At 36.1% G+C, this 19944-nt stretch overlaps 1 protein-coding gene across 1 annotated transcript in view; it reads left to right on the top strand.

The window, feature by feature from the left end:
* The window catches only part of ITPR2 (inositol 1,4,5-trisphosphate receptor type 2), a 438944-nt gene that overhangs the window by 350025 nt on the left and 68975 nt on the right, over window positions 1-19944 (top strand). Inside the window, exons 48-49 of the mRNA XM_090272941.1 lie at window positions 2360-2485; window positions 14276-14451. Coding sequence (XP_090129067.1) covers window positions 2360-2485; window positions 14276-14451 — 302 coding nt within the window. The remainder of the gene's footprint in view (window positions 1-2359; window positions 2486-14275; window positions 14452-19944) is intronic.

The following is a 19944-nucleotide window of genomic DNA, read 5'->3' as shown; positions in this document are numbered from 1 at the left end:
AAATTGGTTTTTAATATTTTGCCATCTGATGTAACTGAAATCAGTTCTAGGCTTAAGAATGTAAGCTCAGTCTCCCACTGGAGCTGAGATACCCGCAGCTTAATGAAAACAGAAACCTCTGACAATTAATTAGATTGTCTTTTGGTGCCGACCCCATAGTTTTATAAATATCATGAAATATAAGGTTGCAGCGGTATGTTTCAACTGTTGAACAACTAACTGTAGGCTTGAAGTCCCTGAATAAGCCCTGAGCGGCCCCACCAGTCAGTGAAAGGGATGGAGAGACGCTGGCACCAGCCCGCTTGTCCTCTCTCATCTTATGGTCTTATGACAGAGTGGGTTGTTTAATGTTTCTGAAAATCATTCTTTCTTTCCACTTATCTTTACATCACCAAATCAAACTAAAAATTTTGTGACACTTGTATTCAAATACAAATGTTATAATTTTAAACATAAAGATGAATATAATACAGTTCCCATGACTTACTGCTCAGGCCTCAAGTCTGTTTAGAAATACTTAGCTTTAAATTAAAAAAGAAAAAAATTTAACTTTAAAATTTTCAAAATGTAAGGTTTAAAATAAAATTTAATTTTCCCAGGTAAGTAATATCATGAACTTTTAACAAAAATGGATAGAAGAAAACTCTTGATTAGGTCTTTTCTGTCTTTTCGGGAAATTTTCTGTACAAGCAGGAGTGTGTTCTCAATACCTCTATTCAGCATTGCTTCATCATTCTAGTTGTCTAGGGATTTTAATGATTGTAGTTTTTGAATGTGAATGGAGCTTGAAACACACCTTCTTTGAAGATAAAATGGCGTCATGCATTGTCAGCTTTTCCTAGCAGAATATATGAAAAACTGAAGAAATTACTCCCAGCATTTTACCACATAGAATCTTAGCGGAATTCAGAGAAAATTTGGTGTGTTCAGAATACAAATGAAGACTTAACATTTTTATTTGGGTCATTTGACAAATTCACATTTTTATCCTTGACAGAATGTAAATTGAATAATGAACTAGTGTTTGTGGGATCTGTGCTTTCTTGCAATAAATATTTTGTCATTAATCAAAAATGAATCTTAAAATAAATTCCAATGTACATTTTACTTTTAAAAATTGTAAGCACCTTATAGTGGGGTTATATACACAATCTAATTCAAATGATAGATTTGTTGCCACCAATGTATGCATCAATATCTTCTAATTTTCTCCTAATATTCTGCTTTTAAAAAGGATGACTCCTAATTTGGGAGTGATAGAGATGCAGATGTTTACAACTGATGATAAACTAATCAACTATATTGCATGTTTCATCATAGCCTATACCATTGTTGAAATGCTCCATTCCAAGAGAAGCAGACAAGATGTTCTGAAGGGTAGTACAGTTTATAAGTAAGAAACATACCACAGAGATTGGAATTCACAGAAAATAATTGAAGATTTTATAATTTTTATTTGAAAATTGATATGCTCTCCTCCCTCAATTAATTCCATGTCAAGTTAGAGAATGGACAAGACCTGGAGAAGTCATGTCGCCAAACTCATATGCATTACATATCTGTTCAATTACTTAAGAATGGTAGAAAGAACTGATTTGGGTTAGTGCAAATTGTATTCAATAGATGCATTTGTAACTTCCATTCTGGTGACAAATATAGAGTCCCTTTTCTGAAAATATTCAGCAAAGCCTTTGTCACTTATTTGTAGTTCTTATTGTATCTTTCACTTCTGCTGTTGCAAACACAAGTTCTTAGTAAGCATGAATGTTTAAAACTTAGATAACATTTTAACTCACTATTTCCCAGGGTGTGGAACTGTGCCATGCTATTAAGTTTCAGAGTTTCAGCTAACTGTCTGTTTCATAGGAATTTTCATCAGAGATAATATGTGTGCCAGGGTTTGGGATTTTTTATTTGACTTTAAGGCATTGGAGTGGGACAAATGTCTCAATTTTACTCAATTATATAACAATGTATATATATACTATTCCATTAAAAGGGGCCTGAGGCAGCTTCTAAACTGTATTTTTCCTAATCTCTTTGAGGGATATATTAGAATCGCCTTTCCTGGCCACTTTTAGCAATTACAAAATTACTCACCCTTCTACAAAGGTTTAGGTGTGAACTGGATAAAAGATAAAGAAGTAAGTCATATTAAGTGTTTATTTGAACCAGATAGAAAACTTTTTATGGTATTGATTATAAACTTTCAAAATAAGTCATAGTAAATGTTTATTTTAAATATGTTTCATACCAGTTCACAAAAATGCAATCAGTAAAATGTTACTTCAGTAAGGCTGATGTGCTGAAACCAAAATTCATTTTCCTCTTCTATCCCATTGTGTGTGTTCCTTCCTAGACAACCCTGCACTGTTCTGGTTCTCCCGGCACATATCTCTCTGGGGGAGCATATCCTTCAACCTGGCTGTGTTCATCAATTTAGCTGTTGCTCTCTTCTACCCATTTGGGGATGATGGAGATGAAGGCAAGTGCTTATCTTTCTTTAAATGATATTTTGACGTTCTAAAAGTATACTCTTAATGCATTTCTTAGCTGTTTATAGCTTCAAAATACTAATGATTTAATTCTTGTTAAATAGATTTTTCTATATTCATTGGAAGCAGAGAATTATGGTAAGTGGAGTAGGCAGAAAACTAGTCAATAAAAATGTTATTTTGCAAAAAGCTCATATACAGAAGGGCTATCTGAGCTATATTATATATTGATAAATAAAGCACTGAAAAATTATTTCTACCTATTATTACTGAAATAATTTTTATACTCTATCATCATAATTATATAAATATATGAAAAAATAAGGTTTTATGCCAAAATATTCATTGTAATAGTTTTAAATAGTGAAATTTATATTTTACTCTCTTCTCTTTGCTTTCTGTCTTGTCTAAGGTTTCTATAATGAGCATACATGAAATCTGAAAAACAGTTAAAAATATATAAGCCAGTATAAGACAAAATATAATAATAAAGACTGTCTCAGATCTCACAGTAAAAAGGTAACTCTTATTTCCAAACTAGGACTTCTCTATATGAATGATTGAACATAAAATTACATTAAAAATTGTTTTTCTAATCACTGATTTGAGAGAGAAAGAGAGAGAGAGAGAGAGAGAGAGAGAGAGAGAGAGAGAGAGAGAGAAACATCGACTTGATGTTCCACCTATTTATGCATTCATTGGTTGTTGATTCTTGTATGTGTCTTGACCTGCAACCTTGGTGTATTAGGCCAACACTCTAATCAACCAACTGAGCTACTGGACCAGTGAGACTATAAAATCAATATTATTAAACTAATATTGCATGTGGTTTTACGAAAGCAAAGCCAAGAGAAATGATCTCATTTTAAGTAAAATGGGAAATACTGTATAGAAGAAATAAGTAAAGGGTGGGACTGTAGAAATTAAGTGTGTTTAAGTCTGGCAAAGTGAATGGGAAACTTTGTTACTAAATTGAGATATAATCAGGTAACTGATGTTGGAATGTGTGGGGAAATAATGGCTTAAAGCAGTGGTCCCCAACCTTTTTGGCACCAGGGACCAGTTTAGACAAGGGTCGGGGGTTGGAGTTCAGGTGAGCTTTGCTGGCTCATCTGCTGTGGATGGATGGGGGGTGGGGGGGGACAAGGTGACAGCAGGTGGAGCTCAGGCCTGGTTCCTAGCAGGCCATGGACCGATACAGGTCCAAAGCCCGGGGACTGGGGACCCCTGGTTGAGAGGAAAAGATGAGAGATATCAGCAAATAATAACTGCAAGGTGCTTGTGTATCTCATCTGTTCACAGGATGGATTATTGTGAGAGTTTATGACTAAAGCATTTAGAATAATTCCTGGTAAAACTTAGTTGTTGTTGATGTTGTTACAAGGTAAATGTTAATAATACAAAGGGAAGCCCAATGAAAGGGTTGCTGTGATAACAGCAACAGGTATTTAACTCTATTGCAGATATACTGGAGGTGGGCAGGAAGGGAAATGGGAGCTCCAGAGTAATTTGCTATTTTAAAGGTCCACTAAGGTAACACATATTAAAGTCCTAACATTTAGATACAATGATCATGGGTAAAGTTTGACCTTTTGGAAGGCGTGCTAGTACTTAAAGGAGAATATTTGGCATTGGAGCAAATGAAGGAGTTATATAGCAATTTAAAAATGAAGCAAATGTCTGGTCAATCATTGCATAGGGTTTTAGGTATGAAAGCAATTCTGGAAATTATCTAATATCAAACCCTCATTTGATGGATAAAGAGATAGAGGCCCAGAGAGACTAAAAATGGCAGATCAAAGAGTAGAAGCTTGACTCTTTGGTTCCAATCCAGGATTTTTCTGCATGGATGACTGGGTTGGATAACAGGAAGATAACAAATATTCATACAGGACATACTTTTTCCTGAGTTTCATTCCATGATGTTTCTCTCTCCCTCTCTCTTTTTATTGTTGTTCTATTACAGTTGTCCCAATTTTCCCCATTGCTCTTCTCTGCTCTGCCCACCCCCCACTTCCATAGTCAATCCCCACACTGTTTTCCATGTCCTTGGGTCGTTTATATCTATTCCTTCACTAGACCCTTCCTCTTCTTTCCACTGTTATCCCTCTCCTCACTCCCCTCTGGTCACTGTCAGTCTATACCTTGTTTCCATGCCTCTGGTTCTATTTTGCTCATTTGTTTGTTTTGTTCATTAGGTTCCTATATTAGGTGAGATCATATGGTATTTGTCTTCCACTGCCTGGCTTCTTTCACTTAGCATAATACTCTACAGTTCCATCCATGCTCTTACGAAGGGTAGACATTCCTTCTTTCTCTTTGCTGCATAGTATTCCATTGTGTAAAATGTACCAGTTTTTTAATCCACTTATTTACTGATGGGCACTTGGGCTGTTTCTAGCACTTGGCTATTATAAATAATGCTGCTATGACTATAGGTATGCATAGGTTCTTTTGAATTGGTGTTTCAGGCTTCTTAGGGTATAATCCCAGCAGTGGAATTGCTGGATCAAAAGGCAGTTCCAGTTTTAGTTTTTTGAGGTAATTCCATACTGTTTTCCATAGTGGCTGCACCAGTCTGCATTCCCACCAACAGGGCACTAGAGTTCCCTTTTCTCCACATCCTCGTCAGCACTTGTTTGTTGATTTGTTAATGGTGGACATTCTGACAGGTGTGAGGTGGTATCTCATTGTGGTTTTAATTTGCATCTCCTGATGGCTAGTGGTGTTGAGCATCCTTTCATATGCTTCTGGACCCTCTGTATGTCCTCTTTGGAGAAGTGTTTGTTCAGGTTCTTTGCCCATTTTTCAATTGGATTGTTTGTCTCCCTGGTGTTTAGTCGTATGAGTTCTTTATATATTTTGGAGATCAAACCCTTGTCCAGGGTATCATTGACAAATATGTTTTCCCATATGGTTGGTTCCCTTTTCATTTTGCTGATGTCTTCTTTAGTTGTGCAGAAGATTTTAATTTGATGTAGTCCCCTTTATTCTTTCCTTTATTTCCCTTCCCTGGAGGATATATCAGTGAAAATATTGCTGCATGGGATATCTGAAATTTTACTGCCTGTGTTTTCCTTTAGGACTTCTATGGTGGTGTGACTTACGTTTAATTCTTTTATCCATTTTGAGTGTATTCTGGTGTATGGTGTAAGTTGTTGTTCTATTTTCATTTTTTTGCATGTACCAGTCCAATTCTCCCAACATATCATTTGTTGAAGAGGCTGTTTTTACTCCATATTATGCTCCTGCCCCCTTTGTCAAATATTAATTGACCATAGAGACCTGGGTTTATTTCTGGGCCCTCTTTTCTGTTCCATTGATCTATGTATCTGTTCTTATGCCAGTACCAGGCTGTCTTGATTACAGTGGCCCATTCCATGATATTTCTTAGTTGCCCCCCAGAGTCGATGTATGTAATCTCTGCTGCCACCTATTGAACATGAAATATAATGGTGATGGGGAGTGCCACTCCTCTAGATGTATACTCTTTACTCATTCAAGAGAAAGTAGAATACCTGATACATTTTTTATAGTTACCTCACTAATATCAGAATAGTGATATTGATTATAATAACAGCAGCTGATGACATGTACCAGTCAGACTGAGTTAGGCAAAATGCTTAGCAGTTCTCTACATAATGTCATTTAATTTTCCTGACAATCCTGTAAACAAGCACTTTACCCTTTTGGATAAAAAGTCTGAAGCTTAGGAATATTTGCCCAACAATTGGGGAGGGGAGTCCAGAAGGAAGTATTTTTAACATGCTCCCAAGGTATTGCTGATACACCTGGTCCTTGAACAGGAACTTGAGACCACGTATATAGTAGCGTTCAGAGTAAGGCTCCAACCTCGAAATAAATGGGACTAATGAAAGCGAGACCAGAAAACCCTGGTGCTTTGTCATCAGGTGCAGATGCAGATTTTACCCTTCAAAAAACACTTAACAGAAGTTAACAGTAATCATTAAGATAGAGGTTCAGTCTTAGGTATCTGGGTGTTGGGATGGTTAGGAGGGAAGGGAAGCATGAGCTGCGATTTTTAGCAATATAGAATCCCAAGGTTGTATTTGGGTAATCTAATTATAGTTCTAGATGAGTTATTTAATTATAACTCAATGCATAAGGTTAAATTTGTGTTCAGGATTAGCTGAGTCGCTCACCTTCAGCTGCATATTATGCAGAGCTGGGAAGGCTGAGGAAACAAAGTTAAGACTGATGAGTGTACACTTGGCCATCAGTACTGGCTGGAGAAGGAAAATTTTGTGCTGGATATGCATATTCTCTGATGTCCCATTTTGTCAGACATGGGCTCAATGACTACTTGTAGGGATCATTTGTGGCAACTTAATTAGTTGATCATTAAGATTCCTTCCAAAAAGTGATAAAAAATTAAATAAAATGATGGAGACATGTTAAAGAAGACAACATTCAACTTGAAAGATCTCCCAGTGGCCAAATCTGGAAAATTTTAGAAAAAAATAAATATTGACAGTAATACGTAATAACCCATTGAATAAAATAAAAACCCAGGAGTCCATTTTTATAGTGAAAAGAAAAAAAAAAAAAACGATGTCATACAATGGCATGCCAATTAATAAATATAGAAGGAATAATGAAAATAGAACATCACCATTTGTCAAACACCACAGAATCATTGATGGATTCTAAAATTAATGTGTTAGATGAAAAGTATAATGATAAACAGGGTATTGACATAGTCTTAAGATATTTCTCCACAACATACTTATTAATTAATAAATAAAAATAATAGCAACTTTAAAGTGGAAAAATCACGAAGCGATTGTTGTTAATGTCACCAATAATGAGACACAGCAACACTGGGTGCCTCTTGATATGATGTCCTGACGAGGACGTGGTATTATTTGCCAAAATGCATAAACTGAGAACATTTCAGACAACCCAAATGAGGGACATTTTACAAAATAATTGGCCAGTATTCTTCAAGCTTATGAAAGACAAAGACTGAAATTCCAAGTTACTATGCATGGGTGTGAAAGTTGGGCAATGAAGAAGGCTGATAGGGGAAAAAATGATCTACTTCAAATATGGTGTTGGAGGAACACTCTACAGATACCCTGGGCCACCAGAAAGACCAACTAGTGGGTCCTACAGCAAATTAAGCCTGAAACATGGCTGGAGGCAAAGATTACAAAACCAAAGCTATCCAACTTTGGGCACATCATGAGAAGGCAGGGTTCTTTGGAAATGACAATATTTCTGGGAAGGAGAGAAGGCAGTAGGAACGAGGAAGATAGGCTGACTTTATAAAGAAGCCATAGTGTTCCCAGGAGTTGGAGTTGACTCAATAACATGTAACACATGCACACCAAATTAAAAGAAACTAAAAAGACATGACAGTTAAATGCAATGTGTGATCCCAGTCCAGAAAGAGAACATTAATCAGGCAATTAATGAACTTTGAATAAAGTCTATAGATAAAATTAATATCACATTAATTTCCTGATAATTGATCATTGTAAGATGTTGACATTTGGGAAATCTAGGTGAAGGGTATATGACAATTTTGTATTATATTTGCAGCTGTTACATAAGTTTTAAAAGAGTTGAAATGAAAGTTAAAAAAAAAAAATGAGTAGTTTGTCCAACCCTGAGGTACCCAAAATTCTGGATATAGAAGTTGATCATGAAATCACCTCGTGCATCCTGAGCCTAAAAAAAGACGAAATAATCCCCCTTTTCCACCCCCAGACCCTCAAACAAGCTGCTCCAGTCACTGTGGCCAACGAGGAGGTGAGGACAGAGGAGCTGGCGGAGGGAATGGGCTGTGCATGCTCTCCAAGCATGATCACCCGTGAACTACTGGGAATTGCTTGTGCAGATATCTGGTTCACACTTGGGGTATGATATTAACGGAGAGATAGGGTCTCCCTTCAACCAGCACAGTCATTGGCGGGAGATACTTAAGGGGAAAGTCATTCTCAGAGGATGATTTTAGAGGGCACGCCACCCTCCCACCATATCCAGATAATCTCCTTTCATTGACAGGCTTTGAGGAGCTCTGTTTAAATTTATTCAGGAATCCAGGCTTTATTTGTGCGGTTGTAGGTTTTGGTCTAGGTTTTGTTTTTTCTTTTTCTTTTTAAATTCAATTAATTGCTTTATTTGTTTAAAATATGTTTCTCTAAAAAAAAAAAAATAAGGGTACTGAAGTTGAGGTATGAGGCTAAGCTGGGTGTGGCTGAAGCAGCAGCTGTTGCTGCTAGAGAATCTCTGACCTCTCTGTTCAGAAGTTCAACATTGTCATGCCGACCGCCCGTGCCCAGTTTGGCAAAGGCAGGCTAGTTAGTGCAATAAATTGCGGGCAAGAGGATTTATTATATCCAGATAGCATGTGATTTTTTTAAAATTATGTTTGAGTGTAAGTTGTGGTTCTTTATTTCTCTCAAATACTTTGTGTTAAAATAAGTTTTTCAAGGTGATTTTGATGCATTCAACTTAAAAACAAGCATTGATAGAGTGTGGCTATGTGCCAGGTGCTATGCTAGGCCCTAGAGATACAAAGATAGGTAAAGTCGTCCTCGTCTTCAAGGATCTCATGGTCTAGTTAAGAAATGAAGAAGAGAATTAAAGCACAATAGTAAAGACCACCCATGGATTTATGGGTGGATGCCTACTTTAGATGCACTGCAATGGAGCAAACAGAGAAGTCCTATGAGCCTATGTGGGAGGCAGAGAGAGACTGGGAAGTAAGAAGCAACATGTTCTCTACAGCAGACTATAAACAAGTCAGTGGGAGGGAGACTGGAGATTTCCATTATGTAAATTGAATTGAGGTCTTTCATTTTGCCATTTGAATTTTGTTTTTAGAGGACAAACTATACTTTCTAAGACTTAAAATATATACAATAAAGTTTAAATTTTTCATTATAAAAGCAGTACATGCTCATTATAGAAAATTGATACAAATATGAATTATTAAGTAGAGCAGACAGTGCCCCTTCCCACCCTTATCAAGTAAAATTGATTTTGACAATCTGTGCTATCTTCTCTAGGATTTGTCAGGGGATTTTAATTTTATTTTTTTTAGCATTAAATCTCAGCTAGAATGAATATGATTATTATAAGATATGATTTAAATTATTGCCAATTGACAATACTGTAAATTAATAGCCATTTTATATAACTTTTAAATTTATTTATTTACTCACAATACATATTCAGCATTTACATATGTTCAAGGTATCATGTGAGTTGCTATATGAGTTCTTTTTCCAAAGGCACCAAATGCCCATCTTTAAGTGCATGTTTATAATTTCTTGTTTAATCAGAGGAAATCTCAGCAAGCCAGATACTGTCTGAGAAGAGTGGATGAGATGTGGTTAGCTGATAAGACATTAATGACAATGCATAGTATGACTCAGTGTCTCAGCTGAGACTTTCAGCATACCAATATCATACCAACTCATTGCTTATAAGTCACACTAGAGTCCAGTGACTGGCTAAAACTTGTTGAATGTGTAAAGATATTGGCAGTTCCAGTAAACTGAAGAGGGAAGCTCCACAACTTGGGGAATTTATAACTGAAGATTTAGTTATTTAAAATGGGCTCACAGATTATTTTGGTTTATTCATTTAGTCAATGAATACTTATGTGTTACTGCATGCCAGGCACTGTGTTAGGCCCAGAAATGATCCTCATCCTTACAGAGCTTATGTTCTGATGGCACCCTGATAAGCATGAAAGTTGAAGGCATGATTTCTCTCCATGGTTCTTTGAGATATGTGAAGTCAGGGTAGTTGGTGGGAAGACTGTTTCATAGACATAGAGAGCTTCCATGCCAGTATCATAATAAACATGAGTTGGGTACCCATTTTGTTAGTGTTGCCAGAGAATAGGAATTGCAGGCAATTTCCAGGGCAATTTAGACCTTTTCCTTTTCTATCTCCCAAGTGGTCTTATGACATCATTAATTTGGTGAAGGAGCAGATCAAATCTCTCTCCACGAAATCTTCTGTCCTCATGGTTTGCTTTTTAAAAAAATTATATTTTATTGATTATTCTATTACAGTTGTCCTGATTTTCCTCCTTTTCCTCCTCTCCACCCAGCACCCCCTACTCCCTCAGGCAATCCCCCCACCAAAGTTCATATCCATGGGTCATGTGTCTAAGTTCTTTGGCTACTCCATTTCCTATACTGTACTTTACACCCCATGACTATTCTGTAACTACCTATTTGTACTTCTTAATCCCCTCACCTCTTCACCCATTCCCCCACACCCCCTCCTATCTGGCAACCATCAAAAGGCTCTCCATATGCATGATTCTGTCTCTCTTCTTCTTGTTTAGTCAGTTTGTTTTTTAGATTCAATTGTTAGATATGTATTACTAGCATTTTAATGTTCGTAGTTGTAATCTTCTTATTAAGTTCCTTTAAAATTTCATATAATAATGGTTTGGTGACGATGGACTCCTTTGGTTTTTTTCTTGTCTGGGAGGCTCTTTATCTGCCCTTCGATTCTAAATGATACCTTTGCTGGGTAGAGCAGTCTTGGCTGTAGGTCCCTGCTTTTCATGGCTTTGAATATTTCTTGCTAATCTCTTCTAACCTGCAAAGTTTCTTTTGAGAAATCAGCTGACAGTCTTATGGGAACTCCCCTGGATGTAACTCTCTGCTTTTCTCTTGCTGCTTTTAAGATTCTCTCTTTGTCTTTAATCTTTGGTATTTTAATTATGATGTGTCTTGCAGTGAGCCTCTTTGCATCTACCTTCTTTGGGACTCTCTGTGCTTCCTGAACTTGCATATCTATTTCCTACACCAAATGAGGGAAGTTTTCTTTCATTATTTTTTCAAATAGATTTCCAACTTCTTGCTCTTTCTCTTCTCCTTCTGATACCCCTACAATGCTAATGTTGGACCTCTTGAATTTGTCCCGGAGCTCCTTATGCTGTCCTTATTTTTTTGGCCTCTTTTTGCTTATTGTTGTTCTGATTGGTCGTTTTTTGCTTCTATGTGGTTCCACATCAGTGATTTGCTTCTTGGCTTCTTTCACTCTACTATTGTTTCCCTGTAAATTGTTCTTCATTTCAATTGATGTATCCTTAATTTCTGACTGGATCTTTTTTATGCTGCTGAGGTCCTCACTAAGTTCCCTGAGCATCCTTATAACCAGTGTTTTGAATTCTACATCTAATAGATTGCTTATTTCCATTTCATTTAGCTCTTTTTCTGGAGTTTTGATCTGTTCTTTTATTTGGGCCATGTTTCTTTCTCTACTTGTTTTGGCAGCCTCCCTGTGTTTGTTTCTATATTTTAGGTAGAGCTGCTTTGACTGTGTCTTGGTAGTGTTGCCTAATATAGTAGGTGTCCTGTAGGGTCCAGTGGCACAGCCTCCCCTATCACCCAAGCTGGGTACTTGAGGTGTGTGTGTGTCTTTCGTGTGGCTGAGTATACCCTCCTCTTGTAGTTGAGCCTTGGTTGCTGCTGGCAGATCAATGGGAGGGATTTACCCAAGCCAGTCAGCTGCAGTGATTGGCTGTGACCGCTGGTCACCAACACCCTCCCTCCATGGCGGATCAGCTGTGCAGGGGCAAGGCGGTGGTGCTCCGATATGGTCTATCGCTGTCCACTAGGTGTGCTGGTCCTGGGGTTTCCTGGGTGGTGCAGGCCAAGGTCAGCCCCCACCTATGTTTTGCCTGGGGCCACCCTGCTTGAGCTGTAAAGCAATCTGAGATGGTTGCTGCTTGTGCTGGGCTTGGGAGATTCCCAGGTGAAGCCAAGCTGTGAATCTAGGCTGGCTGCTGATAGTGCTGGGCCTTGGGCTCACTGAGGCCAGCTGTTGCTTGTTTGAGAGGATTTAGAAAGTTGTGAAGCATGAGCCAAGACCAGCCATTCATATGGAAAAGCAGCTTGGGTGGGCCCGTAAGTTGGGTGAGGTGGAGTCTCTGGAGATCTGCAAGGCAGGTCAAACAGTGTTAGCCAGGTTGAAGGAGTCTCAGATATGGCACCAGCTTGCTGGCTGTGTGAGGGGCAGGTTTAGAAGAGAAACAATGGCCTCTGCTTACTTTGGTGCCAGACACTTCAGTTTTTTTTCCCAGTGTGCCACTGGTGCCTTTCAGGATGCTATCCCGGTGCTGGAGCTCAGACGTAGTGAGTCTGAATAGCTGAGTCCATGTGTCTGTTCTTTAAGAGGAACTGCTTGGGGCACAGCAGTTTCTTCCACCAACTCAATCCCCACTGGTTATGTGGGGACTTATCTTCCTGGCACCGGAACCCTGGTCTAGGGGGCCTGGTGTGGAGCTAGAACTCCTCACTCCTGAGATATCCTTCCCAAATTTTATCCACCACATGTGGGTGAGAGACCAACCTGTTCCGTCTGTGCTTCTCCTACCCATCTCGATGGATATGGTTTCTTTAATTCTGTAGTTGTCAGACTTCCATTCAACTCAATTTCTGCCAGTTCTGGTTGTTGGTTGTTCTATATTTTAGTTATAATTTTGATGTGGTTGTGCAAAGAGGTGAGCCATGTCTGCCTACATCGCCATCTTGACCAGGAGTCCTATGGGTGCCTTATGGCTTGCTGTAATAACAAATAACATAATAAGAACAAACATTGAAGAAATAAACATGTCTACACCAATGTTGTTTGCTACCTGGCTTCTTGTTTTGTTTTGAATGTCCAATAGGATATTTCTACCAACTTTGATCTTTTAGCACTCACTATGAACTTAAAGGCTTATACAAAATTCATTGCAGGAGTCCAGTTAATCCCATGGTTTTGATGGCAACACAAAAGCCTTGCACACTGCAGTCCTTGGGTTTTGCATACAGAAGTTAATTTTATAAATAATAAAAAAGAGGTGTGGCCAAAATAAATAATTAGTAGAAAAATCTCCATTTTGTTGTTGCCCTTCTGACTTCGTTGGCCCATCCACACATGTTTGAGGCTTTAGCACTGGTCTAATCAGCCCAAGAATGTTGCCGTGTAATTTACTTCTGCAAATCCAGCACCATGTGATCTTCAGAGGGGGGTTTGTTAAGTCCACATGTCAGTGCTAACGTCAATGAATTGTACTGCTTTTTAAAGAAATGTATTTTGAAACCCCTTTTTGAGCAATTTCGAAGGAAATTTTGTTTGTAATAGAGTTTATTTTTAGAACAGTTGGAACTTTTGTTTCTGATTATTTAAATAGCTCAACATTTTTAAGGACTTGAGTTGGCCTTCAAACACACACTCATATGTGTATTCATATACTTTTATATACCTGTATGTACACATGTGTGTTTTAACTTAAAAATTGTGTCTTTTAAAGATAGGCTATTCTTCATTGTGAATTCTTTAAAAGAACCTATAATATAGGCACTTGATAATAATAGAACAAGGCAAATTATGAATTCAATGGAAAGATACCAGATTTTAAGTGACTTAGCTATACACTTAATGGTCATTAATCATAACTTTTGGTTTAAGACTCCCAAGTGGGGTACTCTCATCAAAGGCATTTAGCATGTATAGCTCCTGTAGGAGACAAAGATGAAAAACTCTGAGACTGAATGAAAAGAACATAACCAGTGAATATGTAAGCAGCCTGAAATTAATCACAAACTTTCTGGAAAGAAATGTAATGAGTAATGTGTTCACAGACATTTCCTCTAAATACATAATGTGTAGGGGGGGTGTTTTAAATTTGGTGTCCCATGGCTTGACTTGCTATATGCATTATATAAAAGTGGCAAATGTTTGAACATTTTCTAGGTTTGTTCTTAGGGAAAATAAACTTCTTCCACATTTTACAGGTACACTTTCTCCACTGTTCTCAGTTCTTCTTTGGATAGCAGTCGCAATCTGCACATCAGTGCTGTTTTTCTTCTCCAAGCCTGTGGGTATTCGGCCATTTCTTGTGTCAGTGATGCTCAGATCAATATATACAATAGGCCTTGGTCCTACATTAATACTTCTTGGTGCGGCTAATGTAAGTACTTTGCTTTGTACTATTATAGATTAAGTAAAAGTGTACTGTATGTAAAATTTTAACTATGTGCTTAAATTCATGTATACATAGTAAATTCTAATTTATTGTGAATCCTAATTAACCAGAGTTTAATTTTTACATTCTTAATTTTGAGAGAAAGAAAAAAACGACAAGTAAAATTTGGTATATTTACAAAGATTACAGTTGGGGCATGATCCAGTTCTGCAATCAATTTAATCCAATCCAATTTTAATGCCTTCTGGGTCCTGTACCAGCAGCTATTGAGAAAAATGACTTTGATTCATTGTTAACATTCTAAAGTGACTTCTAAATCATCTAAGAAAGATGAAATTATATTCAGTAGAATTTTAGAACTGAGTCCCTTTATAAAATGACCAAGGAAAAAGAGTTGCTGTATGAGAAACTATGAAATTGGGCTCTTTATGTGAACAAAACCTATAAACCTGTGAAAGGCAAAGATGAAATTAATATTTTTTTCACTAAATTTTAAAGTATTAGAACAAAGAAGACCATTTCAGTTTAGAATAAGTAAGCCAAAGTACTATTCCAAATAACATCAATTGTACCCAATAGAAAATTTTAAGACTACACAACTTTCTGCATGGGAGCTACAAAGGGATATTGAGAAAAGCTAAATCATCTTGTTGATGAAAGAACAAATGGCCAGGAAAACAAATAAATATTGCTAATATGTCTGATGAAACACTTCGTATATCTTTTACTGGGTTTCTAGCATAATGTTGTATATTCTGATATTTGTATATAGGCCTTATCTCCACTACTTCACTATAGAGTTCTTAAGGATAATGATTGATTATTCAATGTCGGGAACATAATTGGTACTCAACAAATATTTCTTAAATAAATTGGCTAATGAGTGAGTGAATGAATGAGGGAAAGATTATTTTTTTATTATACCTTGTACATTAACTATATGGCCAATATTTTTTGCTAATGAATAAATTAAGTAGTCAATCAAACTTTTGAGAATTATAAAGCTGAGTTAGTATGGCCAATTCTATGTTTATGACCCTTACTATATTATAATTCTTCAAAAGTTAGATATAATAGGTATGACATTTCCTCATGAGCTAGAACATTCAATCAAATTACCTATTATTCCTTAATCATTGTCAATAAAATAAAGTGTAGTATACACACAAAGAGAACTATCAGCGTAGAATTCTGTAAAATATCAAATATATTATTCTTTGAGTTTCTGGAGGGCAGAGCTTGTCACATGCATAGATACAATCATCCTGCCCTTCTCACTCACTCCCAATTCCATTTTTTAATCTTAATACAATACCTGGCACTTGAACATCAAGAATTATTTACAGGAACTGAACTTAACTTTCAGTGCTTTGGAAATAAGCTACCTTTGCTATATTGCCAGTCAGGCAAATTAAGGAATCTTCATGGATTTATCTGAATTTTTATGAACCTATTAATGTGTTCGGCTTACTACTTTTTTCTTTAAAAATACATTGAATATTGAACCAAATTATTTGAGGAATCAAACAATATTTATAAGCCAGTAACTGGTCCTCAGTAAGACATTGGTCCAAGTGAGAAAATATCAAGTTTTATGAAGTGAAATAATAGCTAAATAGAGTTGGGTCAAAACTAACAAACATTTATTGGGCCTCTGTTATATAATAAATACTGAAAATGCCAAGAGGTAGAGGATGAGGTTCTTGCCATCCAGAAGCTTCCAGAATAGTATATCAAGAGATAAGGAAAAACAATGTAATGTCTACTGGGGAAACCAAAAACATTTGGAATCTTTTTCTTTTTTCCCTCAGGGGACAGAATAAAAACATAACTTCTGCCTGGAATTGTCTATTCATATTAGGGACAAGTTTTATACTCGAATTTCTTGGTGAGGAGGAGTGTGCATGGAGATATATATTTTTTATTAACTGTATGAATCTGTAGGTGATCTCATAGCCTTCACAACATTTTTATGTACACAGTCTCCAAGTGATACAATGATCTGCCAGGCCAGGGCTTTTTAACTAAGGGAAATAACTTAGACTTGGGACAAATTTAATAGAATAATAATTTTATATTGTAGATATTTATAAAGGAGTTTTTTTTATAGTTTTGATATTGTGCAGATTAATAAAAATATTTTAGCAAATAATTAGTTACCTCAATATTTAACATAAGTTCATTATAAGATTACCTATAGTTGCTCATTTCCCAGGGAGCGGGGGAAAAAAGTAAATGAAAACACCAATCAATTATGCTTCATACCTTAGGTTTTATATATTTATTAACTTAATTTACACTTAAAAGTTTGCATTGTGTAGCAGGTGAAAAACTTTAAGTGCTAACATGATTGGTATCAGAAACAGGAAAAACGGAAGAAAGTATCCACTTGACAATAAACCTTGCTGAGATCACAATTCTAGACCTTAGACAAATCAATAAGCCTCTGAATTACATTCTTCAAATCAGTGAAATGAAGACATTAGAACCAATGTCACCCCAATAAATTCAATTAAAAATTTTTAAATGAAAAAAAGAGCCTATTCCATCCTCACTGTGTTGCTGAGATCAGTTGAGATTAGTGTGAAGATGAAAACAAGAACAGTGGTAGTGATATAGCCGTAAAGTCTAGACCTTAGACTTTATTGTCAAGTACCTAACGTGCGAAGTTCAATTTAATTGTAAAACGTTATCATGATCATAAAAGTGTTTGTAATTTGGTTCACAGAGAGTTGTTTCTAGACTCAGCATCTTCCATAGTGTTGAAAAAAGTGCAGAAAGTTCCATTTTTTTTGGAAAAGGAATCAAGTGGGAGGAAAGAACCTCAGTCTATATTCTGAGCATTATCAGTTTCTATTTATTACTGTATTTCATTTGTATCATCTTTACTTGTTTCTAAAAATTGAAGTTTTATTTAAATTGCAACTAGTTTCTTTATCTTGTCACAGGAGTCATCTCAGTATTTGAGATCTTTCAAAAGATTCAAACGTTTTTCTCTGTTATGAAGGATATCTTATAACCCAATACAGTTTTCTTCCCACACTTTACATTACACTTTTAGTCATTGGTAATAGAAATTAACATTATTTTGGCAAATATAAACACATTTTATAAATTTGTGATGACTTAATTTTTTCATACCATTAAAATCATTTGTAAATCTCATTTTAATAAGATAATATTTCCAGTTTTATGGATGTTATATAATGTGTTTAACTCTTCTATTAATTTGTGTTGTTTCTGTTTTTAGATATGTATTTTTTTCCATCGCCGTTTATCCTTCTACACTGTTTTCCACCTCTACCTGGCCCTGTTGTCTCTGTCCATGAGTTCTTTCTCTTTTTTTCCCCTTGTTTGCTCAGTTCCTCCACCCCATCCTAAGCTGTCAACCTGCTCTCTATCTATGAGTCTGTCTCTATTTTGCTTGTTAGTTCAGTTTGTTCATTATGTTCCACATGTGAATGAAATCATATGCTATTTGTCTTTCTCTGACTGGCTTATTTCACTTAGCATAATGTTCTCCAGGTCCATCCATGCTGTCACAAACAGTAAAATTTTCTTCTGTTTTATGGCTGAGTAATATTCCATTGTATAAATGTACCAGGGCTTTTTTATCCACTTATCTGCTGTTGGCCATTTGGGCTGCCTCCAAATCTTGGCTATTGTAAATAACACTGCAATGAACAGAGAGGTGCATACTAATAATAAATAATAATGCACTAAATACCTGTGAAAGATCGTTTGATATCTTCTAAACAGTTATTATCAATAGTGTTTTTTTCTCTCTAGGAGTGCCTGGAAATGTGTAATTTATTTAATGGCATTTATAAATCAGTTTCCTTTCTCACAATTTTTTGTAATGTGAAAATGTTTCCCTATTCTTGGACTTGGTTTCACAATTTTGCAGAGAGGTACAGCATATGAAGTTTAGCAAATAGCTGCCTATTGATATGCCCTGATGTTCAAATTTAATACTATCATGCCCTCAGTTTCTTACCTGTAGATAGTTTCCTGGGAGGGCTTATGATACTGCTAATCTGTAAGGTTGAGTCCTATCATGTGTTGATCTAAAATTCATTAATATGTTCTGAATCAAGATTTTCATATCCTCTTCTCTCTAATGTGCACACACATGCGTGCGCACGCACACCACACACACACACACACACACACACACACACACACACACACTTTCTCATATAATATGCTCACTGAGTGTTCCTAACTGCTTCTGATATTAGTTGCAGAAACAGAAAACTGCTCCATTGCTGGGGTAAAGCTAGCATGTGTCACATTTAGTAAGAGATACTACAGATCGCACGACCCCTGTTTACTGTACTGTTTTGTTGGAAATTTAAGATTTCCAGGGTGATTTTGACTACATGAAAATTTTGCCTTAGGATTTGGCCATAAACCTAAGAGTTCAGCTTCTTTCCAGCCCAATCATTTATTCCTGCATTTATTTCTCTTTGGTATGAGCACTTCAAAACAAAAGGTCAACAGCTTCTGCATTTCTGATCTCAACAGAAATCCGTGGATGCTACTGCCAGCTGCAACTCCACTTCTGTTTAAGGCTTATTCGAGAGACTAGACATATCCACCAAGATCTAGCCAGAGTAAAAAAATTACTCTGAAAACATATAAGGCAAATGTTTATTTTTTATGCAAAAGTAACAGGTCCTTTTAGGCAGAAATGTGTCCTTGCTTTTGTGTTACTGTATTTGGGAACTGAAATGTATTACTTTTTTGAGTATTTGAATTCAATGCATTATTTTTCTTCAGTGTAAAGGGCTTATAATAAATAGTTTACCTGCCTAATATTTTATGATTCAGTTTAGTAAAGTAGAGTTCAGGAAACAAAATTAAATAATTTGTTTTAAGCGTATCATTTATCCTTCTGAAAAGTCACAATTCCAATTTTAATTTTATATTTTATAGAACTTCTTATTTCTCTTTTATATTGATGAACTACAGTGAGTTATCAAGGTAGTTTAAACCTAAACACTATTCATTCAAAACAATTGACAGAGAGTAAAACACTGAATATTATTACTTAACCCAGACATTCTTCTTTTTAACATTTTCATAATGTTTATGAAATACTACATTTATATCAGCAGCTTTTACAGAGTTTCTGAGGTTTTAAAATAATGACTTCTTGACTGATAAATGTAAAGACATCTATTCCACTGTAGCTATACTCCATAATGATCTATAGAGATGTGATAATGAATCACTACATAGTGAAGAAAGAATTTCTGTTTCACATTATTCACATTGTTAACAAGATAATGAAGGAATTGATGACATTGAATATTGAGAGGATAGTTAATTAGCTGGGAGGAAATTTAGAAAATGTTTGAACTTTTTAGTTGCTATGTTGTTGATTTGGTTTGGCTATCTTCACAACATTTCTCATTTTATTTATATTGACTTAGACTTCATAAAGTTGAAGAAGAGGATTTTTCCAACCTCACA

The sequence above is a fragment of the Furipterus horrens genome, unplaced genomic scaffold (genome assembly GCF_987537825.1).
Source record: "Furipterus horrens unplaced genomic scaffold, mFurHor1.1.pri manual_scaffold_4, whole genome shotgun sequence".
NCBI lineage: Eukaryota > Metazoa > Chordata > Mammalia > Chiroptera > Furipteridae > Furipterus > Furipterus horrens.
The sequence above is the reverse complement of the archived record's forward strand: the minus strand, read 5'-3'. Positions and strand labels throughout refer to the sequence as shown.